Genomic DNA, 17097 nt, shown 5'->3' with positions numbered 1-17097 from the left:
AATGACCCGTTAATTAAGTATACTATTGATTTCTCGCCAATTTTAATGGGAGCAATTTACTTAGAACACCATTCCAAGAATTATTTTTGTGTGTGTATGAAGTATATGTACTTTTGTGTGTATCTGTGCCTGTGTGTGCCTGTATATCCATGCAGAGGGCAGAGATTGACTTCAGGTGTCTTCCTTGGTTGCTTTCCACCTTATCTTTGCCCAGGGTCTCTCACTGAACCTGCAGCTCACCAGATGGCTCCAGGATCTTCCAGGCTCTACCCTGACCCAGTGTTGGGGTTGTCAGCCTGCACTGCACTACTTGGGTGTTTATGTGGGTGCTAGGGAATTTAAATCATGTCCTCACAAGTGATGTACTGAATGAACCCTGTACTCAGCCCCAATGACTATCAACTGCTATAGGCTAACATGGATGAACTGTTTGTCTGTATTCATACAATTTTATTTCATTAAAGTAAACAAACCCTACTATCTCAAAAATTTCTTCAATTTGAGCTCAGTATGTATATTAGTTATAATAAACAATTTTCATCATCATATTCCAGGCTATCACTATTCTTAAATTTTAAGTGCGTTAGCATTGGATATTGGAATAGGCCTTGCCACTGGGATTTGTTTTATTATGAAAAGCAGAAAAAATAATTCTATGTTGAATTTCAATAACAATATAGTAAATAATGAAGAATCAAAACAAAATTGTTTACTTTTAGGTTTTTTCAAGTAAAGTAAATCTTGTTATTTTTCATTGCTAAAAGTAACAATGTGAAATTTCAGCCTAAACTAACACTAAATGAACATCTTGTACTAGACGTTAAAAAGCATTACATACTTATGATTTTAAAATCTGTTTTTGGCACAACCAATAAATTTGGCTGTAAAATGTTCTTCAAGTTTCAGTGTTACTTCAACTAGCAATTTTGCCCAGACATAATATATGCTTAACTTTAGCTATTTAGACGAAGCTAATAGCAAGAGAAGGCATTTTATGTTAAGATGTAGAAAACACAGTAGGCCAACAAACCTTCAGCCATTTTACATGCAGGAAGTTGAGCATGTAAGAGAAATTTACCATAATGTTATCTCCTTCAGGGCGGGCGGAGTTTAGTTGCTTAAGCGCACAGGTGAGAGACAAAGAACACATTAAACCCATGAACACACGGAAAGGAGTTATTTCTGCACAATAAAGCACATGCTGAACAGGCACCAAAGCTGATGTTCCTTCTATTTAAAAAATAAACTGTATTTGTTCTTCTACGAACTTCATGTAACGATGCCTACCCAAAGATAAAGAATTTTCAAAACAAAAACCAGTTGATATTTAATTTTAAATCGGACTTATTTAGGGAAAACAAACCTCTTTAAAAATTACCTCTTTTAAAATTACAAATTATGAAACACAATGATATTTTCATCTGGAAAGGCCTTTCATACCAATAAAATTTACAATTTAAAAGCTCTTTTTTATTCTGTGAATTTTTGGCACTTCCAACCATTTTCTGGTTCAGTTCTCGGCCAGATCTTGCTTATACACATTGAAGGCATGCAATCCCTGTATTTCTAATAAACCGTGCATGCAAACGTATACAGGTATAGTTACGTTACATGACAATGCTCCTCTACTGGGATTGTGGATACGCTTAAGCAGACTTAGACTGCTATGGATATGCTTAAGTCCACAGACAGAACTTATGCTATGGGAACTGTCTGAAGCACCATTTTTTTTTCTTCTCTTCTCAGATTTCTTTTAAATGCTAGAAAACATTTTTTTTTTCCTTTTCATTAAAAGTTTTTTAAAAAGCTAATATGTTGGGGGTTGTTCTGATGCTTTATTTTTTTGTAAATTATGGGCTCTCAACATCTGGCTACTTCCCTGATACACCTCTCCTTGTTTTGTAACCCTGCCTGACATTTTACCTGGTTGGTTGATTAAGGCCTATACCTGGGCAGGGCAGAATGGGGTAGGCACAGCTATGGTTCTGAAGCTTTTGAGGACAGGAGAATGATGGGAAAGGAACAAACAGGAAGAGAGGAAGAAGGAGGATACCATGATGGGTTAGTGTGGAGAAGAAACTATGTGGGCTGGGAAAAAGGACTCCAAGGATGGCGTGGATGGAAAAAGCACCAAATATAAACAAGTATTTGTAAGATTATGGATGGAAGGTAGCCCAGATAAAGATAGTTAAGGCGGATTGCATTGGATGGGGCTGAGAAGTGGGTGGTGAGGTTATTGAGATAGAGTAGACAGAAATATCTGCCCGGCCCAAGATAAATAAGGCAGTTATAAAATCTAACAAGTGTCTTTTATTTGTGAAAGCAAGTTAATTAATACCACTGCAATAATCATAGGGCAAAGAATAATAAACATTATGTAGTCCAACACTCATTTTTATTTACTACAACATACTATGTTTAAGTAACCAAACATAGGTGCCTTATAATTTAAATGTATTAATTCAATTTTTTCTTTCATTCTCTGACATAATTGTTTACTGATTTTTTTGTTTTGTTTCTTTGAAACAGGTTTTCATTCACCCCATGCTGGCCTCAAACTCACTATGCAGCAGAGAAACTTTTAACTCTCAAGTGCTATAATTACAGGTGTATCTGTGCCTGTTTTTTTTTTTTTTTTTCATCATTATTTATTTCTTTATTTTGTGGTACTGGGAACAGAACAGGGCAAGTATTTTATGGCTGAGCCACATTCTGAGCAGAAATCTTACTGTATCAACAATCTATTATAATTTTTCTCTTATTCACTGTGAAACAGTCTCTTTTTCTCTGTTTCACTGAGCTGGTACATTTTTTTTTTAATTTTTATTTTTTGAGCTGGTACATTTTTGAGGAATGCCTTTGATGTTATTTAGTATTCTATAGTACACCAATCAGTAAACAGAAGTTAGTCAATAATGGATACAGGTAGATTTTTTTCTTTTTTAACTGATAGGGCTAAATCATCAAAATGTCTAGTCTACTAATTTGTAAATTGAAGGTTTGAGGGTAGCAGGAATTTTGCTTATGTGACACCTGCCAACAGCTTTCCCAGATGTATCAAGAAGAATAATTTTTCAGGTGTCTACTACATTTAGCTCCTATGTATCCTAAAAGCAATACTATAATATTTTAGTATAATCAGAGGGCAGTTATCATTAGACTGTGCTTCCTGGCACTTTTCTAGTTAAAAAGCAGAGCATCTTCCTAATGCTAGCTTAATAAATATTTGTATTGGAACCTGTTAATACTGTTATTCCACAATCATCAAAGATTTTTTTTTCTACTCTAGATATTTTTTTCCCCTTCTTAAGGGAATAATGAGCCTTGTTAAGATTTTCTTAATTAAAAAATTAGTATCTTAAAAGTCAGTCCATACTAATTTATCTATCAAAACAACTAGAAACCAGTAAATTAATTTAGGGTCTCTTGGTATCTACAGCATTCATTTATAAAACTTTAATTTTATAGAGTTTGCTTAATGGAAATTACGTCATGATAATGAGAAGTGAAAATGAAAGTAAATTTGCAATTAATATCTTATTAAAGCCAGCCCTTCCCCAGCAGAAGCTCATACAAAGTATCAATTTCACTACACAGTAATTCTCAACCTTTCTTTTTCCAAAGAAAACTCTAGGACATCACCAACTGTAAGTTATATATGCTTATTATGCAATGGTTGTAGTTGTGGTGGGGAGTCCTGATATCATGCCTTTTAATAACACACATCTCTGTGCTCAAATTAAAATGTTAGCTTCCTTGAACAAAATCATACTTGTTTATATTATGCTATTTTTCAAACTGTTAACATTCAAATCCAATTTAAGTATTGTATGTGATGAAATGAAAATATTGACAACATATCAATTAAAGTTTAAAACTAAAACCTTTCAACAAAAGTTATACATAAAAGCACTGTACTATCACATTTAATACATAGACAATTGGTAAAAATATTTTAAGGCTGGTTTTATAAAATTTTGTAAAACTTATTTATCCAGATGAGTTTCTTTCTCTTCAAAAGAGCTACCTTTTGTTAGCATGTGAGACCATGCTAACACTATTCAATCTTTTTGGAACTATTCTTGGTGACAATTATTTTAATTGAGTTAGATACAGAAAGAAAATTCATTTACTTTTTAAGCCATAGGCAAATATTCTCAAACTTGATTCATTTTCACCTTAATTAAGAAAATCTTTTTTTTTTTCAATTTTCACTATAATAAATCTATCTTGTAAAAAAAAAAAAAAAAAAAAAAAAGCATTATTAGCCATGCACACTAAGAATAAAGCACAAGTAGCTTTAGGAGCTACCTCCGTGTTGGTGACAAGGCCTCTTATTAATGACTTCGTTGTATTGACTTGCATGTGTTAAGTTCTGGTCAGCCTGTTTCTAAACGAGAATCTGCCCTGAACGCCGTGCTCTGCTCTGTAACCTGTATCTTACACAGTGCATTAGTGAAATGCATCTCAGCCTCTGAGGTTAGTAAGCTGAAGTGTTTCTGTGTTAGGCAGATAAAAAGGCACTACTTACTGAACTTTTCGTTTCTGCAGCTTTTGCCTTTCTTAGTCTTGTTTTTGCAGCATCCAAATCCAGTCTCTTATTCTGTAACAGTTTCCTTTCTTTCTACAAATAAGCAAAAAGCAAAAAGTGAAGCTAAAGATGCTAAGATCTGTAAGACCATCCACACTTAAGGAGTGTGTGTGCTAGCTGGCAAGGGCTGTGCAGTGACCCCACAGCCTTGTTTGCTTGTTTTGCTTGTTTTAAATGGGATACTCACTACCTAGATCAGACCAGGCTGTCCCTGAACTTGCGGCAACCCTCCTGCCTCTGCTCTCCAAATGCCAAAGTTACAGGCATATTATACCTGGCATTTCCCCCTTTCTCTTTTAAAACTACTTCAAAACATTCCCGATTCTGAATCCGAGGAATCTGGAAAAGATGTTCCAGAAACAAAGGTTTTAGTATCCTGCTATGTTTCCCTCCCACTAGGTTTCCCTCTGGGGAACGTCTGACAGTATCGTCATTGTCACACTAGAGGGTATCAAAAGCATTTACTGGGCAGAAGGCAGGGAGGCTGTGAACCAGCCTACAGTGCAGTCCAGCTCCCACAACCAAGAGTCATCTGGCCTACAGTGTCGGAGGCTGACAAGCTGTTCCAGGCTGTTAGAGAGGCCTAGGACTCGATTTTGCGGAGTCCTATGTGATCTCCCTTACAGACTGGGCAGGCTGTTCTTAATATGTCACAGCAGCAAATGTACTCAACTCTTCCAAAACAGAATTTCAAATATACAGGTGAATAATATATAAACAATATATTGTTCCTTATAATAACTCAAGTTACTATATAATGCTTTATACTAACTGCAACGGAGTCTGTTTTCTTAATTTTTATAATCCACATCAGATTTCATCCTATTGACATGCTATTATTATTTTTTAATGGAGGGGACTGAACCTGCATTCATCATGCTAGGCAAGCACTCTACCACTAGGCCATAGTTTTGGCTTAAGCTAGTTACTTCAATTCAAGCAAAACTCAATCCACTTATGTACACAGAAACCATGGTAAACATACTGAAACCTTCCAGGACATTCTGAGCATGTAATATGCAAATGAAAGTTTGGGGTCATATATACAACAATGAGTAACACTGAAAAAGTCTTATGGAGAATTATTCACGAAGGGCTTCATTCTCTGTCAGTAATAAGAAAAGGTTTCTGGATTAACAGACTAAGTTTAGAAAGAAAGTAACAACATAAATATTTATGCTTCAGCAGTAAATAGCATTTTAAAACAATACAGCTCTTGGAATATATAGCTAAAGTATAGGAACAAAAATATAATTTTTAATAACTAGGTTTCCAGTTCCAGTTTAAATTAACATGCAAGTATACTATAGTGATATTTTATTTTCATAATTATTTCAGGAATTTCTCCATAGATCTGAGTGTTGGCAATGCATGAATATCAATGTACAGGCATATAAACAACATGGTAGGAGTAAAAATTGGGGCTTATGTTACTAACAGCCCTTTCTTGAGGTTTAGTTTGTGTTCTGGTGAATATGCACCTGTATAGAATATTTAAGCATTTTAATCTTCAACATTTATCATCCCTAAGAGGGTAGATTATTCATTTAAAATGAAGCATAAATCTAAACTATGTGAAAAAGGGAATGTTTTCCAACTCACTGCGATTGTTTTGTAATCCCCTTCTATAAAGTTTCTTAAAGGAGTGAGGAAATTTAAGGCTGATGTTTGAATCAGCTCTCTGTCAGCTGTTCCGATTCGCTTCTGTGTTTCTCCACATTTAATAAGGGCATTGCCTGCAAAAGAACAAAAAATTGTGTATATTTAGTGGTCTAGTAATATCAGAAAATTAATCATATAACTTACCTACTTGATCTGCTTAAAAGTTAGTTGCCAGCCTGTTTACCTCAGCAGAATAAAACAGGTTATTCAAAAGTAAATTTAAGGTAAGTATCTAAACAAAAAAGATAAAATGAATTAACTGCCTATCGTAACTATGATTTCTAACAATGAGATTAAAGAGGACAGATACATGAAGACACAGCTGGCCTGGAGATATAGTCCAGTACAAAATAAAGTGTTTCAACAAGTAGGTCAAGTTGCAATCTACATTATCAGATTCTATATATATCTATTCACACCTCAAATTCTATAAGTAAGAGTTATATGAAGAGCTCCTGCGAAGACACCAGGGGCAGCCTGAGGTGTTGGACAATGGGGACAGTGGGAACTCTCAGGGGCCACATTCACTAGGCATATGTCCAGGGGCAATCAGCACCCATGGACCTTTTCTCAAAACAAGGGCTTCTTTCTACCTTTTTAGACTCCCTAGATTGTCACATGGTTCAAAGGAAAGCCTATACATCAAACCTGGAAAGCTTGAAGACATTTAAAAAGCTTTATGTGAAATCCATTCATTTTTGTTATCATATGCTAGGACTGATGGATAGTATTAATTGTCAACATGACAGAATCTACAATTGCCTAGGAGGGGGCCTCTGGGCATGCCTCGGCGGGGGGGGGGGGGGGGGGGGGGGGGGGGCGGCTGTTAACTGAGGTAGGAGCACACATCTTCATTGTGGGTGGAACTCTTCTCTGGGCAGGGACTTCTGACTTGAACCAGGATGAGGCGAGCACAAGGCTTCATCTCTGCTTTTAATGCAGAAGCAATGATCTCTCTCTTTTAGGTGTCTGCTCTGTGACTTCCTGCCGTGACCCCACTGTAATCTGGACGTGTGAGCCAAAGGAAACCCTTTGTCCCTGGGAAGGAAGGAGGGACAAATAAGCTCATGTTTAACAAAAGGTAAACCCTAACACGTAAACATTTAAAGTAGCAAAACAGAGTTAGAGAGCAGAGCAGACAGAAATGGAATGCTGCAATTGGGATTCCATTTCCAGTCCTACCTCCAGCTAGCTTGGACTCTTAGCTTAATCCTCTTAGTTAAAATGAGATTAGGTCCAGTTTAGTAAGGAGCTAAGAACTCCTGTCTCTGGGTACAGACATCTGTTAGCAGTATGGTCACAGATTATTTAGGCTCTTCAAACCTAAATTTCCTCATTTTTAAAATGGGCATTATAGAATTTCTACTATTAACAATGTTACACGTGAAGATCCTGTCTCGAAATTCCAAAAGGTATAAAAAATGAGGATTCACCAAAATAATTGTGCTTAGACCAATGCCTGGGATATCCATTTTTTAGCTACTATTTTCTAGTAATGTATCCTCAGAGTCTAGTTCCAATTACCAGATACGTTCGGCAGAATTACTAAAAGTGCAAACAGATTAAGAAAAAGAGACAATCTAAAATATTTTAATATTCCTATTATACTAGGTTTCTGATAGGCAAAGACAGTGGTCCAGAACAAGCAATACATCATACATACAGCATGAAGTTTCTCTAAAATTACCAGTTACAGCTTAATTTCAAATTTAACCATTTCAGATTCTCAGACTTAGAATTATAAAGATTACACTGTAAATAGTTCAATGTTACACACATACACACTCAGCAATTCAATTGATTAATGGCATTAAATGATATTTAGGTTTATTACCTTCTGACACAAAGAGTCTATTAGCTATAGAAATCTGAAGTAGTCCTATGTCATAGAAAATTAGGTCTGATAATAGAATCATGTTGAGGTCTGTATAGGGCCAGAGATAGCTTAATAGGTAAAGGTGTTTGTTACACAGCCTGACAGCCTGAGTCTGATCCCTGGGACCCACAGGACAGAAGAAGAGACCTAATTCCTCCAAGTTGTCCTCTGACCTCTGCATGAGCACTGCGGCATGTGCAGACACATTCATATAGGAACACACATTCACACACATGTACACAAAGCAAAATCAAACAATCAAAACAAAAAACAAACCTCCCAAAGGAATATAATACGTTACTACAGCAACTAATGAAGCCAGGTTACCTGTAAACACATGACAGAAAACATGAGCTAGAAATGCAATGCATTCTGCATTTCCAGAGATGGTGACTACTGACAAACTCTGGGTGCTAATGTCGCAAAAGTTAAACAAAAGCAATGTGGTTTGTCCAAATATTTACTAGGTGTGAAGTACTTTTAATATAAAATAAATAAGCACTCAAAGTTTTAATGTAAGTCACTATAACAATTAGTACTACAATAGAAGTATTAATTTTTAGATGTAAAAAAGATGTGAATACTCTAAATAATTATGTATTTTTTCATCAAAATTTAACATAATAAACTTGATGTTAACACTGATTCTATCATATGCGGACATCTTTTAATAGTAAAAATCTAAATGTGGGAATATTTCTGTTCAGAACCTTTCGCTTTCACTTACCATAAGCTGTCCCCGGGCCAAACTCAGTTCCCGCATCAATCATATATTGTCCCAAAAGCTCCGGGTTGTTTATACGACTTGGTGCTTTTCTATCCAGTTTCTCATACACAAATTCTTCTATCCTGGCATCTAGAAGAGAAGTTAGAAACATCAGTGTTTCACAAGAGCAAAAGAGTCAGGCATGGTAACACATCCCTGAGACTCTGGCTGTAGGGGAATCCAAGGCCAGCTGCCATTACACTTGAAGACCTTTACTCCACAAACCAAAGCCAATGAAAATAATTTTAAATGAGTTAGCAATTATTTCAAAAGAGCAAAATTTAAGAGACTGTTCACCTTCCAGTCACTGACTACCTCTTAAAAACACAAAACTAGCATTTATTCTAGCATGTATCTTTAAGTATAGCTCTATATAATTATATGTTGACTATTCTATAATCACTAAAGGCTTATAATTCAGAAACCTGGTAATGTATCTAGGCACAAAAACATTCTAAAGTTAAACTTGACATTTGGGTATTCTTTGAGATTTTAAGTTTCAGAAGAGATATTATAAACTTAGTATCTACTGAAATTGCCTTTAATCTACTCTGAAGTTATATTTATGATTTTAAAATCAGAAATATTCAGCTAGAGAAATATGGATTCAAAGTATCTGAGGTCTAAGAGTCATATCTTGTATGATAATTTAAGTGTTATTGCACTGTGCCCAGGATGTCCAGACAAGACGCCTCACTCAAGGCTCACTCTCATACTTTTAGAGGTTTTGACAGGCTAACTGCAGGGGCACACAATTATTACTATTTTTATAATACTTGAATTTTAGACTATGGAACTTCACAATGTGCTCATTGTAGCACTGAGGGACAACATGCATTGATGCCTTTCCCCTTCAGTTTGGTACCTAAAGAGTACCTTTATAGGACTACATGTCAACACATTTGGTGCTAGTTTGAAGCTCTACTTCCAGTTAGCTTGCTACGTTGCATGACAGGCTCACTTAGTAGTTCCATTCTGTAAGAATGAGTGTACACCTCATCTGAAAGGCACTGACTGTGTGATTTTCAACACTTTGGGGTTGTCTGAAAATCAAGGGTAATGACTTATGGGAAAATATAAAACTTAAAAAGTCAAGTCTTTAAAAGAGGACTGCATAATGTTATTTGTAAATGTATTAGGAGGTATGCAGAAGCATTCATCATCTCCTCTACCCCAAATCACACATACATAAAAATGCCATAGATCCTGAAGACACAAATACTCTACTTTCAACCTGGAAACCACTGACTAGCAATACTTAGGGCAGAGGAGAAATAAAATGTCTTACTTGGATTTGGCTGCAATAACACTTCAGTCTGTTTCATTATTTTTTCTGTCCATATTTTGGTACATTCAGCTTTGCTAAGGAGGTTTTCCAAGTGAGCATCCAATTCTGTCTTCTCTGCTTGGCCAAGTTTTTCTTCTGTGAACTGTGATTATACAAAACACATATATAAATATGTAAACACAATTACACAGAAAACTATCAATGAGTAAAAATCAAATTCAAATCCAAGCAATCGTAAACCTATGATTATACTCCACTCTTGTTTTTCAGTCATTGCTTATGAGCGCTGTTCTGTGCCTGTGTCAATCCATCCTCCTACTCCTACCATAGCACCTGCGATGACTTTACCCTCTGCTATATTGCATGATGTGGACTCTGTATTTCATGGCACATAAATATTCCTCACATAAAGACTGAGGTTTGGATATCCTAACTGTATGCTTACTGACATGGGCAAGCTTTGCAGGCTTTTTTTCCTTTTGCATCCTTTATCATGAAAAGGACATAATAGATATATCCTTCTCAGATGGGGTTTACTGTAGAATGGCTCTTTTTTTCTGCCTTGGCTTCCCAAACAATACATGCTTTAAGGATTAAGTAAGAGTGTCTATAGAAACAAATCTCTCTGCTTAGAGCTTGGTAATTATTATTAAAATTTAAGACATTTTAATTGTTCTATAACCATACCCAAATTATACATTTATGGGGTCTTCTGAGCAAGCATCATTTTGGTTGTTTCTCCAGGGTATGTTCCAACATTGTGTTCATAGGCTACTTTCATACAGTAGAAATTGTTTTTTTTTTTTTTTTTAAGTATGTGTTTGTGTGTCTGAGAGTGTAGGTGCACACAGATTCCAGAAGAGGGCACTGGACCCCTTGTAGCTGGAGTTACAGAGGGTTGTCAGCCACAAGATGCAGGTGTTGGGAACTGAACTCAGGTCCTCTGTCTGCAGGAGTATGTGCATCTTTATCTGCTGAGGCACACAGTAGAGACCACAGTGGAAGTGTTCTTGCTGATCATATGGAGCCTTCTGGATACTTTGAGTTAAACAACAGATGTGATATCTGAGGCTCTTATGTCACATGTAATTTTCTTCTAGAATATATGGCTTTTCTCCTTTAATGTAGGAAAATCAAGACTCAACAGTTAGCTAAAAAACAATGTTTACCTCGGCCCTTTCCCCTCCTCTCATTTCTTATAGTCCTTTCTTTTTCTGAGTTTTATATCCATCTCTTTGGGCCTCATTCTTCTCAGCTTAATGCTTTCAAAGGATTATCAGCACTCTTTGCTGAAGGTCCTTCATCATATTCTTCACCAACAACCCTATCTAGGGCCAGAGACCAACTCAGTGAGTAAGCTGAGAACAGCGGTTTCAGAGCTACTTTCTCTAGACTCCCAAACTTGTCATATACCATACACAGGCAGCACACTATAACTAAGGACTGGGCAGCAACAATGGCAAACCCTGATCCCGAGGTCAGCCATGTAAACTGCAATCTCATTTTTAGAAGAGAGCCTGGCATTCTTATTCTAAAGGATTTTAACTAGCAGACCTTTTGTAGAGGAATATGTTAGAATTTTACATGTTAAAGCTTTCCCTTCAGTGGTTAGGTAAAACTCAGAAAGCACAAGAAACACACTTAGGTGGACCTTAAGAGATGATCTTATCTTTTAAAATATATGCCATTTGTTCCTTCAACAAATATCAAGCTTCTCTTTAAAAAATGTAAAATTCCGTTTTATTTAATGTGTATGTGTGCATACAAATGCTCACAAGTGGCAGTCAGAAGACAACTTGCTCTCACCTTTAGTCATGTTGGCCCTGGGGACAGAACTCAATTATCAGGCATGCTGACAAGGGCTTTCCTGACTGATCCATTTCCCTAGTCCTCAACAGTATTAAGAACCTATATGTGTGCTAGTACTAGGGTAAGCATTCAGGTTTCCAACAAACCGGGCAAAGTATCTGTTCTTAAGAATCTACTATTTTTTATAGGGAAGAAAAATAAAAACCCTAAATATTCAAGAATAAGGATGTAAAGATGCTGCACAGAAGACCAACGTGGGTGATGCTATTTTTTTTTTTTTTTTTCTGAGTGACATAATAAATTTCCATCTAGAAGAATATAATGATTTGGAAGAGGAGAAATCAGGAGACTTGGGGACATCTTCACCGGGGAAGAAATGAGCCAGGAAGAAGCAGGGGAGTCTAGAGGGAACAGCAACCCTGAGAAAAGAACAGCTCATCTGCCACTGAGATGAGCTCAGCAAAGACTTTAGGAGGGGGAGGCACACAGTGTTCTTTTGATGATTTCCAGTTGCTCTTTCTACAGGTTTATTATTACCACTTTAATGCACAGTAAACATAATTTCCTTATAGAAATCTCTATTATAACCAAGAATAGACTTTCAAAGAATAGATTAATAACATCATTAATTTAAAATCATTATTAGGTCAGTCTTGTGTAAGGTACCCTTCTAATAACAACATTTAGTTTCTGTTAAAGGGTAGAACTGAAATGCATTATCTAAGAATTATGAAAATACAGGCTCCCTTTCCAGTATGCAAAATGTCAGTTTTGTCTAACATATTTAGACGTACTATATTTAAAGGAGCAGATTAGAAACTCTGATTGTGATGTCTGTGATAGTGACTGTAATAATCACTGAGTTTACTGAGACAAGTTAGGAGTCAAGCAAGTTTTGGGATAGTATTTCAGAACTAATGATGAGAAGGTAGGAGCTGTAAGATTAAGAAACCCCTTCTCTCCCACATTGGTTTTCATTATGGTGCTTATCACAGCAAAAGAGAGCAAACTACAACAGTGACTTAGACAGTAAGAAGATGCAAAAATGAGCAGGTTTTACTTTGTAGTTCAGTTACAATGAACAAAACAACAAACTCTCAAAGGCAGTAATAGCAAACTCCTCATGGGTAACAGGAAACTTTCCATAAGAGTCTGAATGTAGAAATCTGTTTAGAAAAACAGTTCTCGGGGAAAGTCCACATGACCAAGGTACTTAGGTACCATGCTCACATTCATTCTCTGTTCTCACTATACTCACGTCTATGCTTCACATTTCAGTAAACATAGTTCTGTTATTTAGTTTTCAAAGTTTTAAGAAATCTATCTACTACCACCACCACCACCATTATTGAGAGGCAGACAGCTGTGGTATGTGCAACCATGCCCAGCTTTTTTGTAAAATATTTTCCTTTCTTCACCCAATAAGATAATGCATCTTTGTCATGCTTCTGAATTTCCTAATGTCAGGACTTAGTCTGTGTTCAAAAATTCCATATACTAAGTTATGTATCTTATTTATATCAGATATTTAAAGAAATCACACAGGTAAGAACAATAATTCTAGTGATGAATAGGATTGGAGTGATTCAAACTATGTCTAAGGTTTAAGTATTGGGGTTGAATAATTTACTTGTTTAGCAATTTTATTTTACTCCCTTGATCCAAATATACCATAAGTCTGTGTCCTTGTGCTGTGTACTAGCTTACAGTATTGTACACCTATCTTTGCTTCTTACAGGATACTCAACTAATTACTGAATTAAGGATGGCTTAATTGCAGTCTTGGAAAAAAAAAGAGGCAGGAGGGGGATGTTACATTGCTAATGTTTCTAACTTGAAATAATTTAAATTTCTTTACCAGGAATAAAAAGAACGGAGTATTTCCCGTGATCTTATATTTAGGGACTGAACTTCTCAAAAAGTATGAGCTGATGCAGTTTTTCATAGTTTCAGATATAGCACAGTAAAATGGCACGGGGATAGAAAGTGTAATTCTTTACATATTCTCTCTGAACACAGCTTTAAGAATTGTCTAAGCTGAGAGCATTAAATGTATTAATAAAATTCAGTCACTTATATATTCTACTCTAACAGTTTTTTAAGTACCAAGACTTGCCTATTATATACATGAATAGTTTTGAACTTTTGTTTCTTTTTACAAGAAAAAATAATTTTTAATAAAAATGTCTAAGTAAAATGAAAGCACCTACAGAAGTTGACCAGAGAATGATCCTTTTAAAAGTGCAATTTGAAGGGGGAGATAGAAAGACCTGGAGAGGACTGGAGCTCCACAAGGAGAGCAACAGAACCAAAAAATCTGGGCCCAGGGGTCTTTTCTGAGACTGATACTCCAAACAAGGACCATGCATGGAGATAACCAAAACCCCTGCAGAGATGTAGCCCATGGCAGCTCAGTCTCCAAGTGGATACCCTAGTATGGGGAACAGGGACTGTCTCTGACATGAACTCAGTACCTTGCTCTTTGATCACCTGCCCCTGAGGGAGGAGCAGCCTTATCAGGCCACAGAAGAAGACAATGCAGCCAGTCCTGATGAGAACTGATAGGCTAGGGTCAGATGGAGGAGGAGGAGGACCTACTCTATCAGTGGACTTGGGGAGGGGCATGGGAGGAGATGAGGGAGGAAGGGTGGGGTTGGGAGGTAACTAAGGAGGGGCTACAGCTTGGATACAAAGTGAATAAACTATAATTAATAAAACAATAAATAATTTTTAAAAAATGAACAGAAAAGCAATCAAAAATAATTATCAGTGGCTAAGACCCCATACAGGATCATAAGTACTTGAAAAAGAAAAGGACCATAATAACTTCATAGTATTATATACCCTGTGTCAAATGTGTTTGCTATACTGTAAGTGCCCGTTAAACTGAAATTAAATTGAATAAATGGATAAATATTCTTGAATTCATGAATTGGCAGCAAACAGTAAAAACGGGCTACAGCTAGGATACAAAGTAAATAAACTGTAATTAATAAAAATAAAATAAAATTTAAAAGAATAGATTTAAGGACAAAAAAAGTGCAATTTGATTTGAAAGGAAATTGTTTAGCAGTGTGAGAAAGCTTACTTCTACTAGTCTTGCTTATAAAGAGTCACTGGTGCGGCTCTTAAACTATTCTTAGTGCGAAACTTGGCACTTTGGTATTGTACAGATATCATCATAGCTCAGAGTAATGACTCAGTTACTGACTAAATGCTAGAATAAGAAAACAGTGTTTTGTCTTAACTAATATGCTAGCATTCCTGATTTCATGCTGCATTTTAAAAAATACCCTCTTTTCCTTATAGATTTAATTTAAAAAAATACCATGGAACGTGTTAAACAAACAAAAGACTAACAGTATGGTGAAAACAGTATAATGAAACTTCATAAACCCTTACCCAGAATTCAACAACTATCAACATTCTGCTAATCTGCTTTCAACTACCTGGTCTTGTCTTCTGAAAAGCTGTAAAGCGAACCTCAAACTTTCTAAGTTTCACCATAAGTTTTCAGTGTGTAATGCTGACAGTCTTAACATTAAGAGACACAATCAAAATCTCAGTTTTAGCTCTCTCCTTAATGAATGGTTGAAGCAACACTCCGTGGAGTCATTTTTCACATCTTTGCCTCCTACTCCAAGGGCTACTCTGACAGCTGACACTGTCAGCTGAGTCGTATGTGACAGCTCTCTCCCAGCTTGTCTCCCCTGTACCCTAGCGCCCAGAGTGTTCCAACTTGTTTCTCTTATCTGAAACACCTTTCTTCCAAAATAAGAACCAAACAACAGACAGTACATCTCTCTGTGTCTCCACTGCTCCACTCAGGTGTCCTGGCTCGCCATCCTACTCCGACGGCATGCTTAACTCTCCTGGAGCTGCAGCAATGACAACTGCCACCGCGACTCTCCCCAGCGGCTCCTGCCACCCACACACTCAGTCTGTATCCTGCTGGACTCAAGTTTCATGAGGAGAAACACTTTGCTGATTTTATTCGCTGTCAATCAGTGCTGTTCCTAACACTGAAGCTAAACCTGGAATATGCGCTTGACTAAGAATGGAGAGACAATTATTTGCCACCTCACATATGATACAACTTAAAAGCCTTTTTAAAAAGCACTGCAAACAATGAGCTAAAAATTCATTTGGGAAGTGCAACTTTTACCAAGTTTTCTAGATTTACATTTTAAAGTTGAGTCTTTCAATAGTTTAGGCAGGATTTTGTAAATGTGCCCTGTTGAGGCAGAATGCATTATGTGTCTGAAACATAGTTAATTGTATTAAACTGTGGCATTAGTCAGTGTCACGTCTTCACTAAATACCCAGAGGAAGAGGTAAACAGCACTAAACAAAAAATTACCACAGCCTTTGTGGTCCTCTACTGAAGTCAATGTAAAGTCTAAAAAATTTGTATTTCATCCCGCAATTATTGAACCACACATTTCTGGGGAGGAAGGAGAATAAGGGGTTAAGTATGGCAGTTAGCGCGTCAATCCTCACATCTGTCCAGAAACCACATTCTGGATGGAATTTCCCATCTCTGAGATGGGATGATACTCGATGTTGATAATAAAGCGTTCAGATTTTTCCATGGTTCTTTTCGGGCCACATCATACTGCTGTTCTACATACCTTAAGACCGCAATGCTCATTCTGGGAGAAAAATCAGCTTTTAGTGCAGTAGTAGGTCAGAGGGCAACTGGCTGCATATTAGCAAGTCAGTCGAGTTATTTTCCCTCGCTGAGGCTGCTTCCTTTTATATGAGGGCTGACAATGCCTCTCTGGCAAAGTGAGAGAGGGCTGCAGCAAACGTGAAATGTACAGCAGACTGCCCACCACACTAGTTTTTTTTTTTTTTTTAATAAGACAGGCAGTCATTACCTTGGGCAACTCTCCATTCTTTTTTGTGCCAAGGAAAATGCAATATGGTATCAGCGGTGCCAATAAAATTAGAGTAAAGGAAACCAGAGATGAAGCAACACAGCTTCATTTCTGTAGTTCAGCATAAATCTGGCACATGGGACATTACTTTTGTTTTCTCCGTACAGAAGAGAATGCTGTTGCTACCCTATGTCACTAACTTAAACAGCAGATTGTTTATAAGCC

The 17097-nt window shown here is 36.7% G+C and overlaps 1 protein-coding gene and 1 long non-coding RNA gene across 7 annotated transcripts in view; one reads left to right on the top strand and one right to left on the bottom strand.

Annotated features, from left to right (window-relative positions):
- The window catches only part of LOC129682092 (uncharacterized), a 43856-nt gene extending 31613 nt beyond the window's left edge, over window positions 1–12243 (top strand). The window contains exons 2-3 of the long non-coding RNA XR_008720934.1: window positions 7219–7334; window positions 12181–12243. This is a non-coding gene — a long non-coding RNA (uncharacterized LOC129682092). The remainder of the gene's footprint in view (window positions 1–7218; window positions 7335–12180) is intronic.
- Window positions 1–17097, bottom strand: part of Sh3glb1 (SH3 domain containing GRB2 like, endophilin B1) — a 38192-nt gene that overhangs the window by 20077 nt on the left and 1018 nt on the right. For 3 of the 6 annotated variants that reach the window (XM_055614298.1, XM_055614296.1, XM_055614297.1), the window contains exons 2-6: window positions 10184–10325; window positions 8857–8985; window positions 6194–6327; window positions 4532–4624; window positions 1031–1117 (exon numbers count right to left, since the gene is read on the bottom strand). In XM_055614298.1, coding sequence (XP_055470273.1) covers window positions 1031–1117; window positions 4532–4624; window positions 6194–6327; window positions 8857–8985; window positions 10184–10325 — 585 coding nt within the window. The remainder of the gene's footprint in view (window positions 1–1030; window positions 1118–4531; window positions 4625–6193; window positions 6328–8856; window positions 8986–10183; window positions 10326–17097) is intronic. The other 3 variants (XM_055614299.1, XM_055614295.1, XM_055614293.1) reach the window with 2 other exon arrangements.

Source organism: Psammomys obesus, unplaced genomic scaffold, assembly GCF_907164565.1.
Source record: "Psammomys obesus unplaced genomic scaffold, mPsaObe1.curated_primary_1811, whole genome shotgun sequence".
NCBI classification, from domain to species: Eukaryota; Metazoa; Chordata; class Mammalia; order Rodentia; family Muridae; genus Psammomys; species Psammomys obesus.
Note: the sequence above shows the minus strand (reverse complement) of the source record. Positions and strands in the feature narration are given on the sequence as shown.